This window comes from Amblyraja radiata, chromosome 29 (assembly GCF_010909765.2).
Source record: "Amblyraja radiata isolate CabotCenter1 chromosome 29, sAmbRad1.1.pri, whole genome shotgun sequence".
In the NCBI taxonomy this organism is placed as follows: Eukaryota; Metazoa; Chordata; class Chondrichthyes; order Rajiformes; family Rajidae; genus Amblyraja; species Amblyraja radiata.
In genome coordinates this window covers 16600787-16620699 of record NC_045984.1, presented here as the reverse complement: position 1 = coordinate 16620699, position 19913 = coordinate 16600787, and the positions used below count along the sequence as shown (strand labels likewise).

Below are 19913 nucleotides of genomic sequence, written 5' to 3'. Positions count from 1 at the left end.
ATGGTGAGCTGTAGCAGCATCTTGAGCAGGGAAGGACGCTGAAAAGGTTTAGGGTATATAATACACCGTCTCACCTTCTCACTTCACGGAGTTGCACAGACAACAGAACGCCGGCGGGTAAGCTCATTGATATCATTTTTCCTTTTGATCATTATTACAATCTACTGCGTACACTTTTCAGAAATTATCTATCTATTGTTGCTAAATATCATTATTTCCACAGGTAAATATGATAATTTCACATAAATATCACAGCTTCCACAGCTAAATTTTGAACTGAAATTTTGAAATTTTGAATTTGAAATTTTGAAAATTGTAACCAATTTCGGTTAGTACATTTATCTGTAAATATTATTAAAATGGAAGGAAGGTCATTATCTATCTTATTTATGCAGGTCAACTTCATTTGAACTTCTGGGTTCAAATGACAACAAATAAAATCTAATCTATCTAATCTAATCTAATCTAATCTAATCTAAATATCATCTTTTCCACATCACTTCCACACGCACTCACATAGCTTTTCAATATTCCAGAGAAAGATTATCTTTGCCTGTAATAGACCCACAAATATACACTTATGTTGGCAACAATTGCACAGACAATGCTGTGAATTGAGTTAATCTTGTTGTTAGGATTTGGATGCTCATTCAATTCAACTTCTTGCGTTCATCCTAATGAACTAAACTCAACTTGATAATGCTGTGAACATTTGGTGAATGGTCATGCAGCTCATTGCTGAACCCAAGGAATATCTGCTGTAAAGACCAGAAAGATCTCTAAGGCATTCAAGGCAAGAGCAGCAGTGGCTTCCACTGCATGATAGTTCTGCACCTATTGTTCCTCAGACCCTCTCTCTTGAACCTAATCCTGTGAGACAAACTTGTCAAACCGCAGTCTTTTGCAGGTGATCCATTCACCAAATTAGTTTCCTGTGTCTGTCCGGGAGTTCATGTTGACTCTGTGTGTCCAAATGAGGTGTCTCTTTCTGTATAAAACTATGGCCTCTGCATTGTGAGAAAGATTTCTGTCAGGCCTTTCTATCCTGGGCCTCCTCCATTGCCAGAGTGAGGCTACACATAAACGTGAGAATCAGCAACTCATATTCCACTTGCCTAGCTTACAACCTAATGGTATGACAATTGCATTTTCTAATTGTAAGTAACTAACCTACACCAATCCCCACCTTGCCAGTCCTGCCCCCACCTCTCTTCAAGCTTTCTCCCCACTCTCACTACAGTCAGTCTGGAGAAGGGTCCCAACTCGAAGTGTCACCTATCCATGTTCTCCAGAGATGCTGCCTGACCCGCTGAGTTACTCCAGCACTGTGTCTTTTTGTAAGCCGTCGTCTGTGGTTCCTTGTGGCTATATTTCTGTTTCATTACCTTCTATGTTGTCCTTTGTTGAGTTGTCGAACATCACCTTGGGTTTGAATTCAGGACTCATTGTCCCTCCTTTTCCCGCTGTGTACATTCTAACAGGACTGTGTTCGAATGAACAGCATCACAGCCTTAGTATTCCCCAAGGACTATTGCTCCTGCCAATTTCGGTTAGTACATTTATCTGTAAATATTATTAAAATGGAAGGAAGATCATTATCTATCTTGTTTATGCAGGTCAACTTTTTAGAAATATTTAACAGTGTTGAAAATAGGAATTTTTCACTTTGGGATCTAGTTTACTAATAATCTTAATCTTAGTTGTTGAGTGATAATAATGACTTGCTTTTTCTTGAAATGGAGTCCTGGAGCCATACAACACAGAAATGGGCCCTTTGCCCCATCATTTCCATGCCGATTTAGCTCAATTACGTTAATCTTATTTGCCTGCATTAGGACCTCATCCTTCTTTGCCTTGCCTATTTATGTGCTGGTAAACATTTTGACATACATGAAAATCAAAATAATATTCTGCAGATGCTGGAATCTAAAATTCCAAGGTGGCTGTCTGACTTGCTGAATGTTTCCAGCATTTTCTGTTTTTATTTGACACATTCAAAGACCTTTCAAAGGGCAAAACATTGGAGTTGGTCTGAAGACATAATGGCCTAGTTAATCCACTCCACATTCCCATCAACTCCCCATAGAATCTATCTCTCAACTACGAGAAACCTACATGCTCACAGGAAGAACGTGCAAACTCCACGCAGATATCTCACGATATCTGGACTGCATCAAGCCAAGGGTGCTATGAGGCAGCTCTTCTAAATACTCTGTCACCCACATGGTCACGTTTACCAAAGCCAGCTCTTCATTTGCAATTTGCTTTGAGTTCTAACTACCAAATAGGTGAGGTCCATTTCAATCAAGTTGTCACGATTGTTAACCCAGGGGTCTGGTTTGTTGATTTAATAACTAAACCAATGGACTAATATACCTATGTTCATGAACATTTAGATATGAAATGGTCCCTCAACAACATAGAATGTTATTCACAATTGCTGACTAATTTCAAAGGCCTTGCTTCATCAGACTATCCAAAATGAAGTTCCCTCTATGCGTGGGCTACATAGCCATCTGGATTCTGACTGTAGCTTTTGGCTTCCCTCTTGATCCATCACTAGATGAAGCCTGGATCAGCTGGAAATCATTCCATCAGAAGCAGTACCAAGAGGTAAGAGGCAGTAATTCTTGTTGTTCCTTCAAGCCACCGAGCTAATGAAGGCTGGAGAACTTTCTCACAACTCAATTACTTTGCAGCAATAGCTGGCATTTTCCCGGTGTTTTAAAGTTGTAAAATATCTCAAGATACTTTGGTGTAGAGAAGGGGGAAATTGATACCGCCACTAAAGGAGATAATGTGACATAACCAAAAGCTAGAAGGAGAAGGCACTTTTTAAACATCACTTTGGAGGAGGAGATATGTGGAGGTGCAGACTAGTGCAAGACTGGTACATCACACAGAACAGACTTTGCACCTATACTTCAAGGTGCCTTTGAAAAATAGCCAACATAATCAAAAACTTGCCCAACCCCGGTCATTCCTTCTTCTCCCTGCTCCAATCCGGCGGAAGGTTCAGAAGCTTGAAAGCGCGCACCACCAGACTCAGAACCAACTTCTTCACCCCCCTTCCCCCCTCCCCCCCCCCCCCCCCCCCCCCCCCCCCCCCCCCTCCCCACCCCCCGTTATCAGTCTTCTGAATGGTCTATCCCCATGGGCTAGGGTACTGTCTGATTCACATCTGCCCCATTGTGGACATTGACTTTGTCCATGGAACTGATCCACTACAATGCGCTACAATGCTGAGAACTATATTCTGTACTCTGCCCCTGCTCTATCAATTGTACTTGAGTTTGACTTGATTGTATTTGTGTATGGTATATCTGAACTGTTTGGATAAAACAAAGCTTTTCACTGTACTGTGCTAAACGTAAATCTAAGGTTCATGGGGAGGAATGCATCATTAATTTAGCATGTACCATAGACTGATAAAGAAGGAGAGTGGGATCTCGGAAGGTTGAGCACTGGGAAAGGTTACAGGTACAGAGAGGGATGAGGCCACAGAGGGGCAGCAGAGCAAGGAAGACCAACTTCAGAATAACGCATTGCCAGATACGGAGCCAATACAAGTCTACAAGAGAGGTGTGAGTTAGAATGTGTGCACACAGTTTTGATAAACACAAGGTTATGAAAGCTGTAGGGCTGTTCAATGGAAGTTCAAACCTATAGTGGGAATGGTAAAATGGGAATATTGACATGGATTGTGGAATCTGTTCATTCCTATTTGATTGGGCTGATGGTGTAATAACAAATACTCGGGACATTGGTGAAATAAGTTCAAGTTAACTTAAGGTATAATGTTGCTTTTAGGATGATGTGAATTACAGAAGAATGGTTTGGGAGCAGAACGTAAGATACATTGAACAACATAACATGGAGCATTCAATGGGGAAGCATACATTTACTGTGGGAATTAACCAGTTTGGCGACATGGTACGTACATCGTGGAAGTGAAGCATTTTAACTCCCATAGATATTCTCAATGGATCAAACATAATGTTATATCATAGATGAAATGTAAACCATAACAAATATCCAATTTTATTTTCCGACAAGAGACTGTTTCTCTTTCCACATATGCTACCAGACTCGCTACAGACTCCAATATTTTATGTTTTTGGATTTCAATTTGTTTCGTATCTAACTGCCTGATTCTGTTGGAAATGAACATCATACTTCATAACTAATCCAGTATAAAATTCTGAGGAAGTCATACATTCTTGTTTTCCCTTAGGGAGATGACATTTACTTCCAAAAGTATGTAGTGAGGGTGGGGTTACGTAAAGCACTCTTACATGGTAAGCAATTAAATAATTAAGGAGTGGATGGGTATATGAGATAGAATATGGTGTCGAGGCCACAGTGAAATAAGGAGAGAGGGAATGGTATACAGCATGGACCTTATCAGAGAAATGGCTTCCTTCTCTGTCATCAGACTAATGGGCACCATATCTGAGGAAGGATGTGTTAGTTCTGGAGAGGGTCCAGCGGAGGTTCACAGGAATGATCCCAGGAATGAATAGGTTAACCGATGATGTGCGTTTGTCGGCACTGGACCTGAACTTGCTGGAGTTTAGAAGAATGTGAGGGGACCTCATTGAAACATACAGAATAGTGAAAGGCTTGCATAGAGTGGATGTGGTGAGGATGTTTCCACTAGTGGGAGAGTCTAGAACCAGAGGTCATAGCCTCAGAATTAAAGGATGTTCTTTTAGGAAGGAGATGAGGAAAAAATGATTTAGTCAGAATTTGGTAAATCTGTGGAATTCTTTGCCCCAGAGGCTGTGGAGGCCAAGTCAGAGACAAATAGATTCTTGATTAGTACAGGTGCCAGAGGTTATAGGGAGAAGTCAGCAGAATTGGGTTACGACGGAGAGATATAGTAAATCTGCCATGATTGAATGGCGGAGTAGACATGACGGACCGAATGGCCTAATTCTACTCCTATCACTTATGACCTTATAACCTTATAAGCTTTGAGAGTGTCAATGAGGGAGCAAAGTCACAATTCCACTTCCTCAACTGCACACAGGGCTTCCTGCAGTGCTCTTCAGAACGGTTTTACAATTCATCTGAAATTTTGCAATAATGAAGAGCAATTCTTGCTTGCCGCATAGGAGTGGGAGGAAGAAGAGATTGCGGAGGAAGAAGGAGTAGTTGTGTTAAAGAGAGGTCTTTCCTAGACATTTTTTATAGCCCCGGCAGCTCGTTCGATGTACACACCACCCTCCACATCAACAATGAGAGTCCTCCTTGTGAAGAAACAGTGGCAGGTTTCTTGAGCAAAAAGTAATCTATTGGAGGAACTCAGTGGGCCAGGCCGCACCTGTGGAGAGGAAATGAACAGGTGATATTTTATGTCAGATGGGCTGAAGAAAGGTCCTGACCCGAAACATCTGTCCATTTCCCTCCATAGTTGCTGCCTGATCCTTTGAGTTCTCCATCAGTTTGTTTTTTTGGTCAATGTCCTAATTGCTGTCATTTTTTACAGATGCCTTGTCTGGTGAAGTCCACCATCTCTTTTGTAAATGTTCCTCTGGTGGTTGCATAAAAGGTGCAACTCCTTCTGAAGTTGGGACATCCCATTTATGGGACCACTTATATATACACTGTGAGGATATCTGAGCCACTGGCGTTAGCAGCTCTGATTTGCTTAATTAATAAACTTCCATTGTTGATGGTGATTCTCAAAAACACCCATTTTCAAGACTGATAATTTAATGAACACTTTTATTGCTATGAACGCTCATGCTAAGGTATAGAAACATACTGTTGAATTGTAAAGCACTACGATTGAGTCTTCTCACTCCAAAACGATAAAATTCTTGACTTTCTAGACTCCAGAGGAATTCAGGCAACTTCTGAATGCAAGCAGGATAAAGGAAGCTGAGAACTCAACTTGCAAAGTATTCACAGCACAGGAGAATGCCCAGTTGCCTCCAAGTGTTGATTGGAGGCCTAAGGGCTACGTTACTCCAGTGAAGGATCAGGTAACTATTGATTGCTCTGTAGTTTTAAAATGAGTAGTTTATTGATGGTGGGCAATATTAAAAATACAGAGACAGATCTTGAATTTGGGACAGTAGTGAATGGGTGATTTGTTATAATTGACTGAACTCTGTATAAACATGCAATTATGGTCATAGAGTCACATGGTACATAAACAGGGCCTACAGTCACATTCATCCATGCTAAGATGCCCATCTAAGTGAGGCCCATTTACATAAGGCATATATCACTCTAAGCCATTCTTATCCATGTACCAGTCCAGACCAACTTCATTTCGTTGTCTCTGTACTATACACTGCACAATGACAATAAAGTTTGAATCTGAATCTGAATCTGAGAGGTCTTTTGAATCTTGTTATTGTACCTGCCTCAACCACTTCATCCGGCAGCTCGTTCCATATACTTAACACCCACTGTTCCTATGATTCCTAATACACCTTTCTCCTCTAATTTTTCATCAGATCCATCTTTACAGGATCTGCAGTTTTTCACATTTTAAAAGTTTCAATATGTTTCTGAATGTTGGAGCTATTTAAAAATTGTGCATGTCCATGGTGGCCTTGACAGCTGGCAGAGTCCTGCTCCAAGCTTTGCCTCCTATGAAAGGCTATCGGGGGTGTTATGGAGACGGGACCTCTGTACTGCGATGCCCTTGGCCTAATCATTGTTTAGCCCTCAAAGACTGACCTTTGATGGTGTGGATTGCCAGTTTGACTGACCTTCCACACCTGACCCAGGTAAGTACAGGTGGGCCGAGATTGTGAGTGGCCATACCAGCAGGTGGACTTGTTCTACCCAATCTGGCCCTTTGGGAAAGCTGGGCAAAATCTTATTCCCAGGGACAGGTTTCAAAAGATCCAAATAATAACTCTGTATCTCTTTCCTCAGCTGCTGACTGACTTGCTGAGCATTTTCAGTTTTTATTGAAAACTGAAGTTTAGTGACCTAAACCTTGAACTCTCTAGTTTCCCCTTCTTATACTTGGTCCAATGAGTGGACTAAACAACACATCTTTCTGAAAAAGGGTCTCGAAATGAAATGTCATCAATACCTTTTCTCCAGAGATGCTGCCTGACCCGCTGAGGTACTCCAGCATTTTGTGTCTATCTTCGGTAGACACCAGCATCTGCAGTTCCTTCCTACACATTCTATGGACTAACTTTGGTTGCGCTAAGAACTTTGCTTTTTTTTTAACACCAGTAAGAGAGTTATTAATGGAATTTTTAAAAATTATATATTATTTGTGTCTATTGCATTTACGGGTATGTTAAGCTGTTGCAAGCAAGATTTCTAAGAGTGTCTATCCTCTATTTTTCCTCTCTTGTCTCGCCTGTTCGTTCTTGATGGTGTCAGGACTCTGGGCTTCTCAATGCTTCCTCAGTGAGCAGGAGGACGAAGATGGCTCTGCACCTCACCTTGAATCTTTGCTTATTCATTAGGGCCAGTGTGGTTCCTGCTGGGCATTCAGCACCACCGGAGTACTGGAAGGACAGGTGTTTAAGAAAACGGGAAAGCTTATTTCCCTGAGCGAACAGTACCTGATGGACTGCAGCAGAGTTGTAGGCAATGCCGGCTGTGGTGGTGGATCTGTCATGGCCGGCTTCTTATTCATTAAAGAAAAAGGTATTGCTTCCGAGCAGTCCTATCCCTACACTGCTAAGGTAAGACCTGTCTTCCTTTGACTTCATTGGCTGCGCTTGTCAAATCATTGTCTCACCCTTCTTCAGACTGAGAGTCAGGGGAGAAGGAGACTAGAGCTATGAAAAGGTACAAAGAACAAATTAATGAAGGGTATGAAAAGAACAAATCAAAGGATCAAACCCACGATCAAGGAAAGGTGGAACCTACAATGGTCCGTTGTTGGCTGTGCAAAGTGTGATAATGAGGGGATAGAAAAAGTGAAATTAGTAGGACAATTAGGGTGGGGGAGGGACAGTGAGGGATTTGATTTCTTAAATTGCAAGTAACCCTTGCATCCCCTCTCTCTCCGTGGGCTCCACCTTTCTTTAGTCATCAGTGCTGGATTTGATTTGTTCTTTTTCATACCTTTCATTCATTTGTTCTTTGTACCTTTTCATACGTCTAGTTTCCCTCTCCCCTGACTCTTAGTGTGAAGATAGATCTCGACCCAAAGCATCATCTATTCCTTTACTCCACAGATGCTGCCTGACCCTCCGAGGTACTCCATCATTTTGTGTCTATATTTGGTGTCAGCCAGCAACTGCTATTCATTCCTACACGTCGTTTTCTGAATTTATCTGCTCAACATGTTAAGTCTGGAAAGAACATGGTGCAGATATGCCGCCGCCACACAGCTCGAGTGACCCGGGTTCAATCTGGACCTCTGGTACTGACTGTGTGGAGTTCGCACGTTCCCTGTCAGATTTGTTGATTTCCTTCGAATTGTTGGGTTTTCTCTGACATCCTGAGACTGAGCTACAGGAAGAGGTTGGGCAGGCTAGGACTTTATTTCTTGGAGTGCAGGTGGATGAGGGGGTGATCTTATAGAGGTGTATAAGATCATGATGGCAATAGAGGGGTGAATGCACAGAGTCCTTTACCGGGAGTAGGGGAATCAATAGCCAGGCAGCATAGGTTTTAGGTGAGAGAGGAAAGATTTAATAGGAACTTGAGGGGCAACATTTTCACACAAAGGGCTGTGAGTGAATTGAATGATCTGCGAGAGTTAACCATAACCCCATTAAAATAAATCTGGACAGGTACATGGAATGGAAAGGTTTAGAGGGATCTGAGGCAAAAGCGGGCAGGTGCGACTAGTGTAGATGGGCATCTTTGTTGGCATGGGCAAGTTAAGCTGTTTCAATGCTGTATGCATCTATAGCTATCCCTAAGAGGAACAGGTTGGAAGTTCATTGGCTGCTGAAAACAGCCCCTCAGGAGGATATGAATGGTATAATCTAGCAGGAGCTGATGGAATGTGGGGAGAATAAATAATATGGGAACTGTGTTCGGAATGGTCGGCACAGACTCGATGGGCCAAAGGGCTCTTTTGGTGCCGTATGGTTCTATGCTAATGTCGCCTTTTCCAAAGAGGTAGCAGGTTGGTGTTGAGCTTCCAGCAAAGTTCAGTGAATGCCATTGATGGGTCCCATGTGTACTCTCTTTCCTCTGGTGTGTTTTGCTTCAGGATGGGGATTGTAAATCCAAACAAAGCGACATAGTTGCCACTTGCAAAGGAGTCAAGCAAATTCCGAGAAACTCTGAAACGGATTTAGCGGCAGCAGTGGCCACGGCTGGACCAATCTCAGCTGGCATCGACGCAGAGCACAGGTCCTTCATGTTGTACAAAGCGGGTAAGGAGCAAAAAATGCAGAAGAGGTTGCAAGGGTAAGACAAGAGAAGAAAATAGCGCATGGATTTACTGCCGTTTCAAGAATGAAAACCCACTGTAGTGAGTGGCTGGGTGAATTGTGCACTCCTCAGATATACCCAACCAACTGGATTTTACTATAATACAGCAAGATCTTTCTTATGGTAGACAAAAATGCTGGAGAAACTCAGCGTGTGAGGCAGCATCTATGGAGCGAAGGAATAGGTGATGTTTCGGGTCTCGACCCGAAACATCACCTATTCCTTCGCTCCATAGATGCTGCCTCACCCGCTGAGTTTCTCCAGCATTTTTGTCTACCTTCGATTTTTCCAGCATCTGCAGTTCTTTCTTAAAGATCTTTCTTATGATTTCTTAAGCAGGAAGTTGAGATGTGACATATTTACATCAAGTTTTTAATCCACTGGGTTCTTCCCCCACCCCACCCATCCCAAACCTCTGCAGTTCAGAGGTTTTTCCTTTGGTTACCTCACCACGGCTTTTGGATAATTCCCACACAGAAATTCAATCCTCAATTGTTTTGAAATGCCACAACATGGGCAGCACAATGGTGCAGATGGTGGAGCAGCTGCCTCATAGTGCCAGAGACTCGGGTTCGATCCTGACATCAGGGGCTCTCTGTGTGGAGTTTGCATGGTCTCCCTGTGATGGCATGCGTTTTCTCAGAGTGCTTCAGTTTCCTCTCACATCCCAAAGACATGCAGGTTTTTAAGGTTAATTAGTCTCTGTAAATTGCCCCTAGTGTGTAGGGAATGGATGAGAAAGTGGGATTACATAGAACTAATGTGAACGATTGATCAATGGTCGGCATGGACCTGGAGGGCTGAAAGGCCCGTTTCCATGCTGTATTTCTAAAATAAACTAAATAACATGGTGATTCAAAAACATTTTCTGCAGGAATTTTTTATGAGCCTCACTGCAGTACTGTGAATCTCGATCATGGAATTTTGGTGGTCGGATATGGAATGGAAAATCAGAAACCATATTGGATTGTAAAAAACAGGTAAGTTGTTAGACGGGGGGGGGGGGGGGGGGGGGGGGGGGGGGGGGGGGGGAGGAGGAAGGTTGTATTTAACATGAGTTACAAATTCTGATTTTATTTGTAATGGAAGCAATAATAATGTAAGGTCATCCTGATATAAAAAAACAGAAAATGATGGAAGGACTCAAAAAGTCAGGTAGCATCTGTTCAAATGGTCAAAATTTCATGTCTGTGTTCCTTTGTCACACTGATGAGTTAAAAAAAAATCTCCTTCCCCTCCCCCCACATCTGACTGGAATTTGTAGCTAAGTTTCACAAAAGTTGCTTTCCAATTAAGGTTGGCTGTAGCTCTCTGTTGAGTCGCTCTTCCCAAGTTTACAAGTCCCATACGGAGCATTTGGGCTCATTCCCTCTCCTAACTCCTGATCTGGAGGAAATGCTGCTCTGGCAGATGTAGTCTTTCAAATGGACCATTTAACTGAGGTCCCATTTGCCACCTTGGCTAAGGAGCACCAATAGTCTATTCAAGGAAGAAGGATGTTCCTGGTCAAAAATAGGTTCTCACTGTCATTGTAGAATCACTGAAGTTCAAACACATGAAGAAGCCTTTTGACCCATTGGATCCATGCCTGTCAACCAGCCTTTGGGTTAATCTACCATTACCTGTGGGAGATAAAGTAAAAAGAGGAACTTTACAAATACAAGTTGCATTGTCCTTTAATGAGAATGTTCAGGCTTATTGACTAGTCTGTAATGCAGTCTGAGTAATGAATGGGCTATATCCACAACTCTCTGCAATTTCTTGCTCTCTTGGGCAGAGCTAATAACAAACCAAGCTGTGACGTTTGATGTGGTAAAACATGTTGCAAAGTTAACCTCCATTTCTTTGAGAAGTTATTCAGAAATATCGCTGCCACACAGATCCACTTGAAATGAAATAAAATCCCTGCCGAGAACCCCCGTTCCTTCTTGCCAAGTATTCCTTGCATTGCACACATCACATCCTTAATCCTTTGTACTGAGCCTCCTTGATGGGAACCAAGGATGCCTCCTTGGTAGGCATCCAGCCCTTTGCTACACGGTCCCTTCTTGCGGTTCCTGTACATCATTCAATTGAGAACACGGCAATGGTACTGAAAGGAGGTGGTGCTTGTTCTAGTGAGCACTGGTTGTCTCTCCATGGATTGGACTTGGTTCTGGCGCTGGACCAGTGTGAAGGCAAGAAATAGATTTAGATGAAATGATTCCTTGTTGGGTGGAATTTGATTGTTCCTGAACTACCGATCATTTTTGCCGAAAGGACAGTTGCGCCTGGAAGATTGCTACCAGTACAGTTTACATACAATTGATTTCTATTCACTACACTTTGACAAATGAAAGATCTTACTGATCTGTTTAAATAAAAAAGTGACTTAAAAGGGCATATCTACTGAAAGTGCTGCTTACAAAGCAGGGTAAGAGTGAATCAAAGGTAAAAGCATCAATTCAGTGGCATCTGCAGAATTATTCTATTTTATTAAAAGGGTGGTGGAAATATGGATCTCTCCCCTTCGGAAGTCCGTGGATACTGAGACAATTGAAGCTTTGATCACTGGAAGATTGAATATTGTGACCAAAGATGTGGTGACAGTGAATGAAGTTGAGGTAGAGATTAGCAAAGATCAGATTTAAATGATAGAACAAATTCCTGGGCTGAATGGTCTATTTCCAGTGTTCCTATCCTAGTGATTGTCATCTCTTCACTTGCCTTCATTGTAAAGTCAAATTTCACTTAGAAACCTTGTTTATATGAGATGATTTTTGAAGAAATGGCTCATTCGACCATTCATGCAAAACTCTATTGATTTGTTCCAGTTGGGGACCAAGTTGGGGCAATGAAGGTTACGTCCACATGACTAAAGACATGGATAACAACTGCGGAATAGCTTCAAATGCAGTTTATCCTGAGGTGTGAAATTTCAGGTGTATTGCACGGAAAAGATAATCATTCACTTTGTGTCTGTCTGGAGCTGCTGCTTTACATCATTGTTAATGCTGTTTATCTTCATTTAACTTTGTCACTGGTAGTTATTGATCCAAAATGTTAAAAAATAAAAAAATATCTCTATCAGTGAAAGGGTTGAAATCCATTGCATGTGTTCCAATATTTATATAAAAGTTTAAGGGATTTGCTGGGCACAGGTGATTCTGCATTGATATGTTAAGTGATGATGTTGCCCAGTGTAAAGCTTATATTCCGTTTATTTTGGCAGTACAGAACTATATAATAAAGTTTATTGGCGTTAGCTGTTGTGTCTTTTCTTTGGTCATCTCATCAGATTCCCTGCACATCCATTCATAACACAAATCTAGCTATAACACGCCTTGTTCTCTCCACACAACAATATCACTGGACACCCCAAAGTTCTATCAATTTCCCCATCTGTTTGCACAGTTGATAGACGTGGTAGAGCTTCTGTCTCACAGCTACTGCGGTTCGATTCTGACCTCGGGTGATGTCTGTGTGGAATTTGCACATTCGCCCTGTGACCAGGTAGGTGATCCAGTTTCCTCCCAAATCACAATGACAGGTCAGTAGGTTAATTTTCCACCATAAATTCCTCCTAGTGGATAGGAGATGGGCAAAATTAAAGGGGAAATTGATGGGAATTCGGGGAGAATAACAGGGGATTACAGTCAGATAAATGTAAATAGATGCTTGTTGGGTGCTGAAGAGCCTGACTCTATCTGTGACTCCATCTGCTTATCCTGGTTGGATTCCCTGTGCACAGTGTTGCCATCCAGCTTTATTGCAGCTCTGAACCCTCTCAGTCCCTCTGATGCCTCTGCAATCGATCAATATTTGGTTCTTAAATGAGCCACATTTCTTGCAACAAAAGACTGAAGCAGAACAATTAAAAGAGTACTTTGGTTCTGCCTTCACTAAGGAAGACACAAACAATCTCCTAGAAATACTAGGGGACCGAGGATCTAGTGGAAGGGAGGAACTGAAGGGAATCCACATAATTCTGGAAAAGGTGTTAGGTGTAATCTATTGGGACTGAAGGCAGATAAATCCCCAGGACATGATGGTCTGCATTTCAGAGTACTCAAGGAGGTGGCCCTAGAAATCATGGATGCACTTGTGATCATTTTCCAATGTTCTCTCGACTCTGGATCAGTTCCTGAGGACTGGAGGGTAGCCAATGTAACTCCACTTTTTAAGAATTGAGGGTGAGAGAAGACGGGGAATTATAGACCAGTTAGCCTGACATCGGTAGTGGGGAAGATGCTTGAGTCGATTATTAAAGATGTAATAGCAATGCATTTGGAAAGCTGTGACTAGATCGGTCAAAGTCAGCATGGATTTATGAAGGGTAAATCATGCTGCTTGACTGATCTTCTGGAATTTTTTGAGGATGTAACAAGTAGAATGGATAAAGGAGAGCCAGTGGATGTGGTGTATCTGGACTTTCAAAAAGCCTTTGACAAGGTCCCACACACGAGATTAGTGTGCAAAATTGGAGCACATGGTATTGGGGGTAGGGCATTGACATGGATAGAGAACTGGTTGGCAGATAGGAAGCAAAGAGTTGGAATTAATGGGTCCTTTTCAGAATGGCAGACAGTGACTAGTAGGGTGCCGCAAAGCTTGGTGCTGGGTCCCCAGTTATTTACAATACATATTAATGATTTAGATGAGTTAATTAAATATAACATCTCTAAGTTTGCGGACGCCACAGAGCTGGGTGGCAGTGTGAGCTGCGAGGAGGGTGCTTTGAGGCTGCATGGTGACTTGGATAGGTTGGGTGAGGTGGCAAATGCAGTGTAATGTGGATAAATGTGAGGTTATGGCAAGAACAGGAAGGCAGATTATTATCTGAATGGTGTCAGATTAGGAAAAGGGGAGGTGCAACAAGACCTGGGTGTGCTTGGACATCAGTCACTGAAAGTAAGCATGGAGGTACTGCAGGCAGTGAAGAAAGCTAATGGCATGTTGGCCTTCATTGTGAGAGGATTTGAGTTTAGGAGCAAGGAGGTCTTACTGCAGTTGTACAGACCACACCTACCTATAGAGTATTGTGTACAATTTTGGTCTCATAATTTGAGGAAGGACATTATTGCTATTGAGGGAGTGCTGCGTAGGTTCACCAGGTACATTTTCGGGACGGCGGGACTGATATAAGATGAAAGAATGGATCGACAGGGCTTGTATTCACTGGAATATAGAAGGATGAGAGGGTATCTTATAGAAACATATAAAATTCTTAAGGGATTGGACAAGCTAGATGCAGGAAAAATGTTCTCCATGTTGGGGGAGTCCAGAACCAGGGGTCACAGTTTAAGAATAAGGGGAAGGCCATTTATGACTGGGATGAGGAAAAACATTTTCACCCAGAGAGTTGTTATCCTGTGGAATTCTCTGCCACAGATGGCAGTGGAGCTAATTCATGAGATGTTTTCAATAGAGAGTTAGATTTAGCTCTTAGGGCTAAAGGAATCAAGGGATATAGGTAAAAAGCAGGAACGGGGTTCTGATTTTGGATGATCAGCCATGATCATATTGAAGGCTGGCTCTAAGAGCTGAATGGCATTCTCCTGCACCTAATTTTCTATATTTCAATGTTTCTATGTTTCTAATTGAAGGTTTGTTGTTTATTCTGGATCCCCTGTTCCTTTGCAATCAATTGTCTCTGCTCCCCTGGTCATTCTCTCAAACCTCTGATCTCAGATTATCTCCGCTATACAATGCTCCCTCATAATTTCACCCCTCTCCGTCCTGCCTCAGTCCAATATAGGGAAGGGGGAACATGGGATAAAAGGCTGTGCAAAATTAGCTGGACCGACCTGGAGGTCACCTTGGACACCACCCTGAAGACACAGTGCAGACATAAGCCCTTTGGCTCAGAGTCCATGCCGACCAATGCATCACCCTGTACAATAACACAATCCTGCACACTAGGGGAAATTTACAATTTTACCGAAGCCAACTACCCTACAAACCTGTATGTCTTTGGAGTGTGGGAGCAAACCGGAGCATCCGGAGGAAACCCATGGGGAAAACTGACAAAGTCCGTTCAGACAGCACCCTTAGTCAGGATCAAACCCGGGTTCTGGCGCTGTAAGGCAGCAATTCTATTGCTGCAACACTGCCAACCTTCAGAAACGTCTGGAGTCGTGGAGGGATCCCAGTGTAAATTTACAAAGTGAGATGATCAAAATCCTGGCGATCCTCACCCAACTGGGATTTAGGGAGTTAAACATTGATTTGTTTGAAGTTAGTTGAAGAAGGCAACTCACCAACGCTTTCTCAAGAACAATTAGGGTGGGAAATTAAATGATGGCTCAGCCTGCAAAGCCAACACCCAATGAATGAATAAAAAGGCCTGAAGTTTTAAAAGTGACTAGACCAAGTGGGACCCATTGGGTCCCGTCCCCTCAACGCGGGGTTGGGGGGGGGAGGGGGTGGGTGCCCTGCGGCATCACATACACACTAACCACCCCCCAAACACACACATATACACTAACCAACCCCCCCCCCCCACACAAACACTAACACCCCTTGATATTATATTAATATTATTAATTTGCTCCTTTCACCCTATTCCCTCCCTATCCACTCACGCATAACCCACAACTCGCAGGCGCGTCTAGAGAGGGAGAGGGAGGGGGGGGGGGGGGGGGGGAAGTAGAGAGGGAATGGGGAACATGGCATAAAAGGCAGATCAGAAAAGGCAGAGACAGAGAGACGGGGCAGAGACAGAGAGAGAGGGGCACAGACAGAGAGAGGGACAGAGACACAGAGAGAGGGGCAGAGACAGAGAGAGAGGCGGCACAGACAGAGAGAGGGCAGAGACACAGAGAGAGGGCAGAGACAGAGGAGAGGCGCAGAGACAGTGAGAGAGGGAGAGATGAGAACCAGGGCACTGGCTGAAAATTGTAAACCGTTATTCAAAGTGAATTTTGAAAACATTCTTACAAGCAAAAATTAGGGGTGGCATGGTGGCACAGCGGTAGAGTTGCTGGCTTACAGAGTTTGCAGCGCCAGACATCCGGGTTTGTTCCTGACTACTGATGCTGTTTGTACAGAGTGTACGTTCTCCCCGTGAATGACCGCATGGGTTTTCTCCGAGGTCTTCGGTTTCCTCACGCACTCCAAAGCCGTACAGGTTTGTAGGTTAATTGGCTTGGTATAAATGTAAATTGTCCCGTGTGTATGTTAGGATGGTGTTAATGCGCGGAGATCCCTGGTCGGTGGGCCGAAGGGCCTGTTTCTGCACAGTACCTCTAAACTAAACTAAACAAAACTGGTAGAATTGTGGAACCTTTTTTACTGAAAATGGAAGTTCAATTATTAAGTTTAATTGATCAATCTTGGTTGCTAATTGTGGCATTAAGCAGCAGTTATCCTCAGATAAGCTGCTCACTGACGATCAGCACTGGTTTTCTCAGGGCCACTTGATCCTGACCTTATTGAAGCTGTGGTGAAACATGAGCCACAAAGGTCATTTCTAGAGGTGAGATGAGAGTGATTGTCCTTAACATTGAGGAGCCCTGGTAAAACCGAAGCCAATGAGCGCCAAGAAAAAACAATTCAATATTTGGAATCGATCTTCACACGGACGAAGATGATTGTATTGTTCCAATGTTATCATGTTATGGTCGATGTCAGCCTGACCTTGAGGTTCCTCGGGTCAGTGTCCCAGATCTAATCATCTAACCAAAAATGCATTTTATTGTCACATCCGTTAATTGTTGACACAGTGAAATTATTTTCCTTACGAACAGTCCAGTCGTGCATCACAATACCCTGATCCCAGATTAGCAAGTGTACAGGAATAAGCTCCTGCAGCTGCTTTGTCAAGGACCATCTTTTCATCACAAGATCAGAAGGGGAAAATATTCAACTCCTTTTGCAGCTTTTCAGCAAATAACCCTGCATTTACCAAGACCTGGGTTTACCAAGGAGGGTGACACAATGGTGCAGCGGTAGAGTTGCTTCCTTACTTGATCCTGACTCCGGGTGCTGTCTGTACGCAGTTTCTGTGATCGCATGGGTTTTCGCCGAGTGCTCCGGTTTCCTCTCACACTCCAAACACCTACAGGTTAAAATGTAAAGAAACATAGGAAACAATGGGCATGTTGCCAGTCAGTCCCAACCTGGTAGAAGGGCAGAGCAATGTCCTGGAGTGATGAGCTCCCTGTTAATATTCTTATTATGAGCTCCCTGTTAATGTCCTCAGAGGAGGAGGAGCCATCTTGGTGAACGGCTGCTAGCAGCAGCCGTCCGTCTTAAATTCGTTTTTTTTTTAGTTTTTAGTGAGTCCTGTTTTTTTGTTTGTAGGGGATATGGTCTTTTAATGTGGGGGGGTAGGTGTTATTTTATTTAAAGGTCCCTACCTGGTCGGTGTGGCAGCCTTTTTTCCGGGCTGCCCGTCGACCCGTCGTCGTGGCCTACCAGCGGGCTTGGAGCGCCGTTTCTTGGCGGGAACCACCCAGCACCTCGGCCTGCGTGGCGGCACTGCATTGGAGCGCTGGAGCGGAGCGGAGCGGGCGATGCCTTGCCTGGGTCGCCGCGCTGGAGCTCTGGCGAGCTGGACCGCCGTGAGCAACATCTCCGGGCTGCGGGTTTGCGGAGCGGAGAGGCGGCGTGCGGAGAGACGGCGTGCGTAGAGGCGGCAAGGAGACAGTGAGGGCGCCGACTTTTTCATCTGGAGCCTAGGAGCGCCAAACCGGCGCGGCCTTGTCGGCTTCGGCAGCCGCGGGCTCCAACCAAGAAGCGGCCGTTCCAGGTGGCCAAGCCGCCGAGAGGACTCTCCCGACGCCGGGGCAAGACCACCCGGTGAGAACGGCCAGGGACATCGGGCCTCCGTAGAGGCAATTGCGGTGGCCCCAATAGGCCTGACTTTGGGGTGAACATGGGGTGGGGACTGGACATTGTGCCTTCCTCCACAGTGCTATCCAAGGTGGGGGGATTTTTTTTTTTTTTTTTTTTTTTTTTTTTTTTTGTTTTTGTCTAACTGTAGTCTTGTAGGTCTGTGTCCAAGATGGCTGCCGTGAAGGGAGAGTGGACGCTGGCACGAATTGGTTGCCGCTGCTCTCTCTTCACACTGTGTTTTTGATTTTCTGTTTTTGGATTGAATTCTGTTTTTAATTTGTGTCATTGTGATGTCTTTAATTACTTGTTTTACTCCGATTATATGTTTTTATTTCGATTACTATGTAAGGTGTCCTTGAGATTTTGTATGAAAGGCGCCCATTAAATATAAAATTTATTATTATTATTATTATTATTGTCTCTATGCACTATTCCCCTCTGGCTGAACTCTAGAATTATTTTTGTGATGTACGGTTGGCTTCTTTCCCCACTCAGCGCAAAACTGTACCACTGCGACCACCAATGAATTCTACTATCTACAGAATGGATCCGTTAGCACCCATTTCTAATTCAGAAATAATGGTGCACCAGTTTCTCCCTTAGCTCAGGATGTGTTCCCAGGAATGAGATGGGCCGAAGGGCCTGTTTCCATGCTCCATGCTTGCATGACTATGATTTCAGGACAACCATTGCTCACACACATCTAACTCATGCCCATGACAATTACTCCTGTTTCTTCTCCAAACCATCTGTGGTCTTCATATCCATAACTGCATCAAAGTCACAATTGAGACACAAGAATATTTCTTGAGAAATCTTTACCGTAGGCAGGAGATCCATTGATAAGAGACCCCAACAGAGACTTGGTGAAGCCATTGATGTAAAATGAGGCAATATTGTTTCTGTTACATGATCTAGGATACATCAACAAGCACTGTAATGACAACTAAAATAGGGTTAGCTTTAAGTGAACTGTGAGATTGTGAATTATTATGGTTTTATGAATCTACGCTGAAGCAGTATACATGATCATTCACCGTAACATCTGAGTAAGCCTAACAGTGAAATATAGAAGCCAAGCTGTTAAATAAGTGATGGGGAACAGGGGAAATTAACTGAGCAATTAAATCAGCAGACAGTATGATGAGCTGTAGATAACAATGCATGCCAGCGTCGAGAGAACCAAGCCAATGCACTGTGGCTGCACTGAAGCAGCAAGCTACAAAGTAAAGTACAGTAACAGATCTTTCACTGTTACAATGAATGAAGGTGGACGCTAATATGATGCGGACCAAGATACGTGTGATGTGGACTGAGGAATCACAAGCCAAAAAGTATAAGATCAGATCCCCATAGCTGAGGTGACATTCAAAAGCTGTGCAGAAAAATTGCTGATCACAATTTAGACCCTTGTTGACTTTAGAATGCTATTGCATTCAGAGTTTTCATGTGTCTGCTGTCCTCAGCTGTTCTGGCCAAAGGAACATCATCTCAGTCACTGAGCTCATCAGTTCAATGTTCTCGACTTAACAAGATTTGAGATTAAATACAAAACAACAAGATTCTAACTGATGAACACGGGGTGGACTATCAGGCAGAGGTTGGCATGGAATGAAAGAGAACGTAAGGAAATGAAGCACTAGATGTACTCTGCCAAGAATCTCCTTTCAATGAGACATGGATTGATCTTATAATATATTTAATAGTCATACAGT

The 19913-nt window shown here is 43.4% G+C and overlaps 1 protein-coding gene across 1 annotated transcript; it reads left to right on the top strand.

Moving 5' to 3' along the window:
* The first annotated feature begins 2481 nt into the window (after positions 1–2481).
* On the top strand, positions 2482–12294 carry LOC116989362 (cathepsin L1-like). The gene is made up of 7 exons (XM_033046685.1): positions 2482–2613; positions 3811–3933; positions 5838–5990; positions 7449–7670; positions 9158–9323; positions 10256–10361; positions 12195–12294. The coding sequence occupies exons 1-7, from the start codon at positions 2482–2484 to the stop codon at positions 12292–12294; spliced, it is 1002 nt and encodes a 333-aa protein (XP_032902576.1).
* Positions 12295–19913: the final 7619 nt, after the last annotated feature.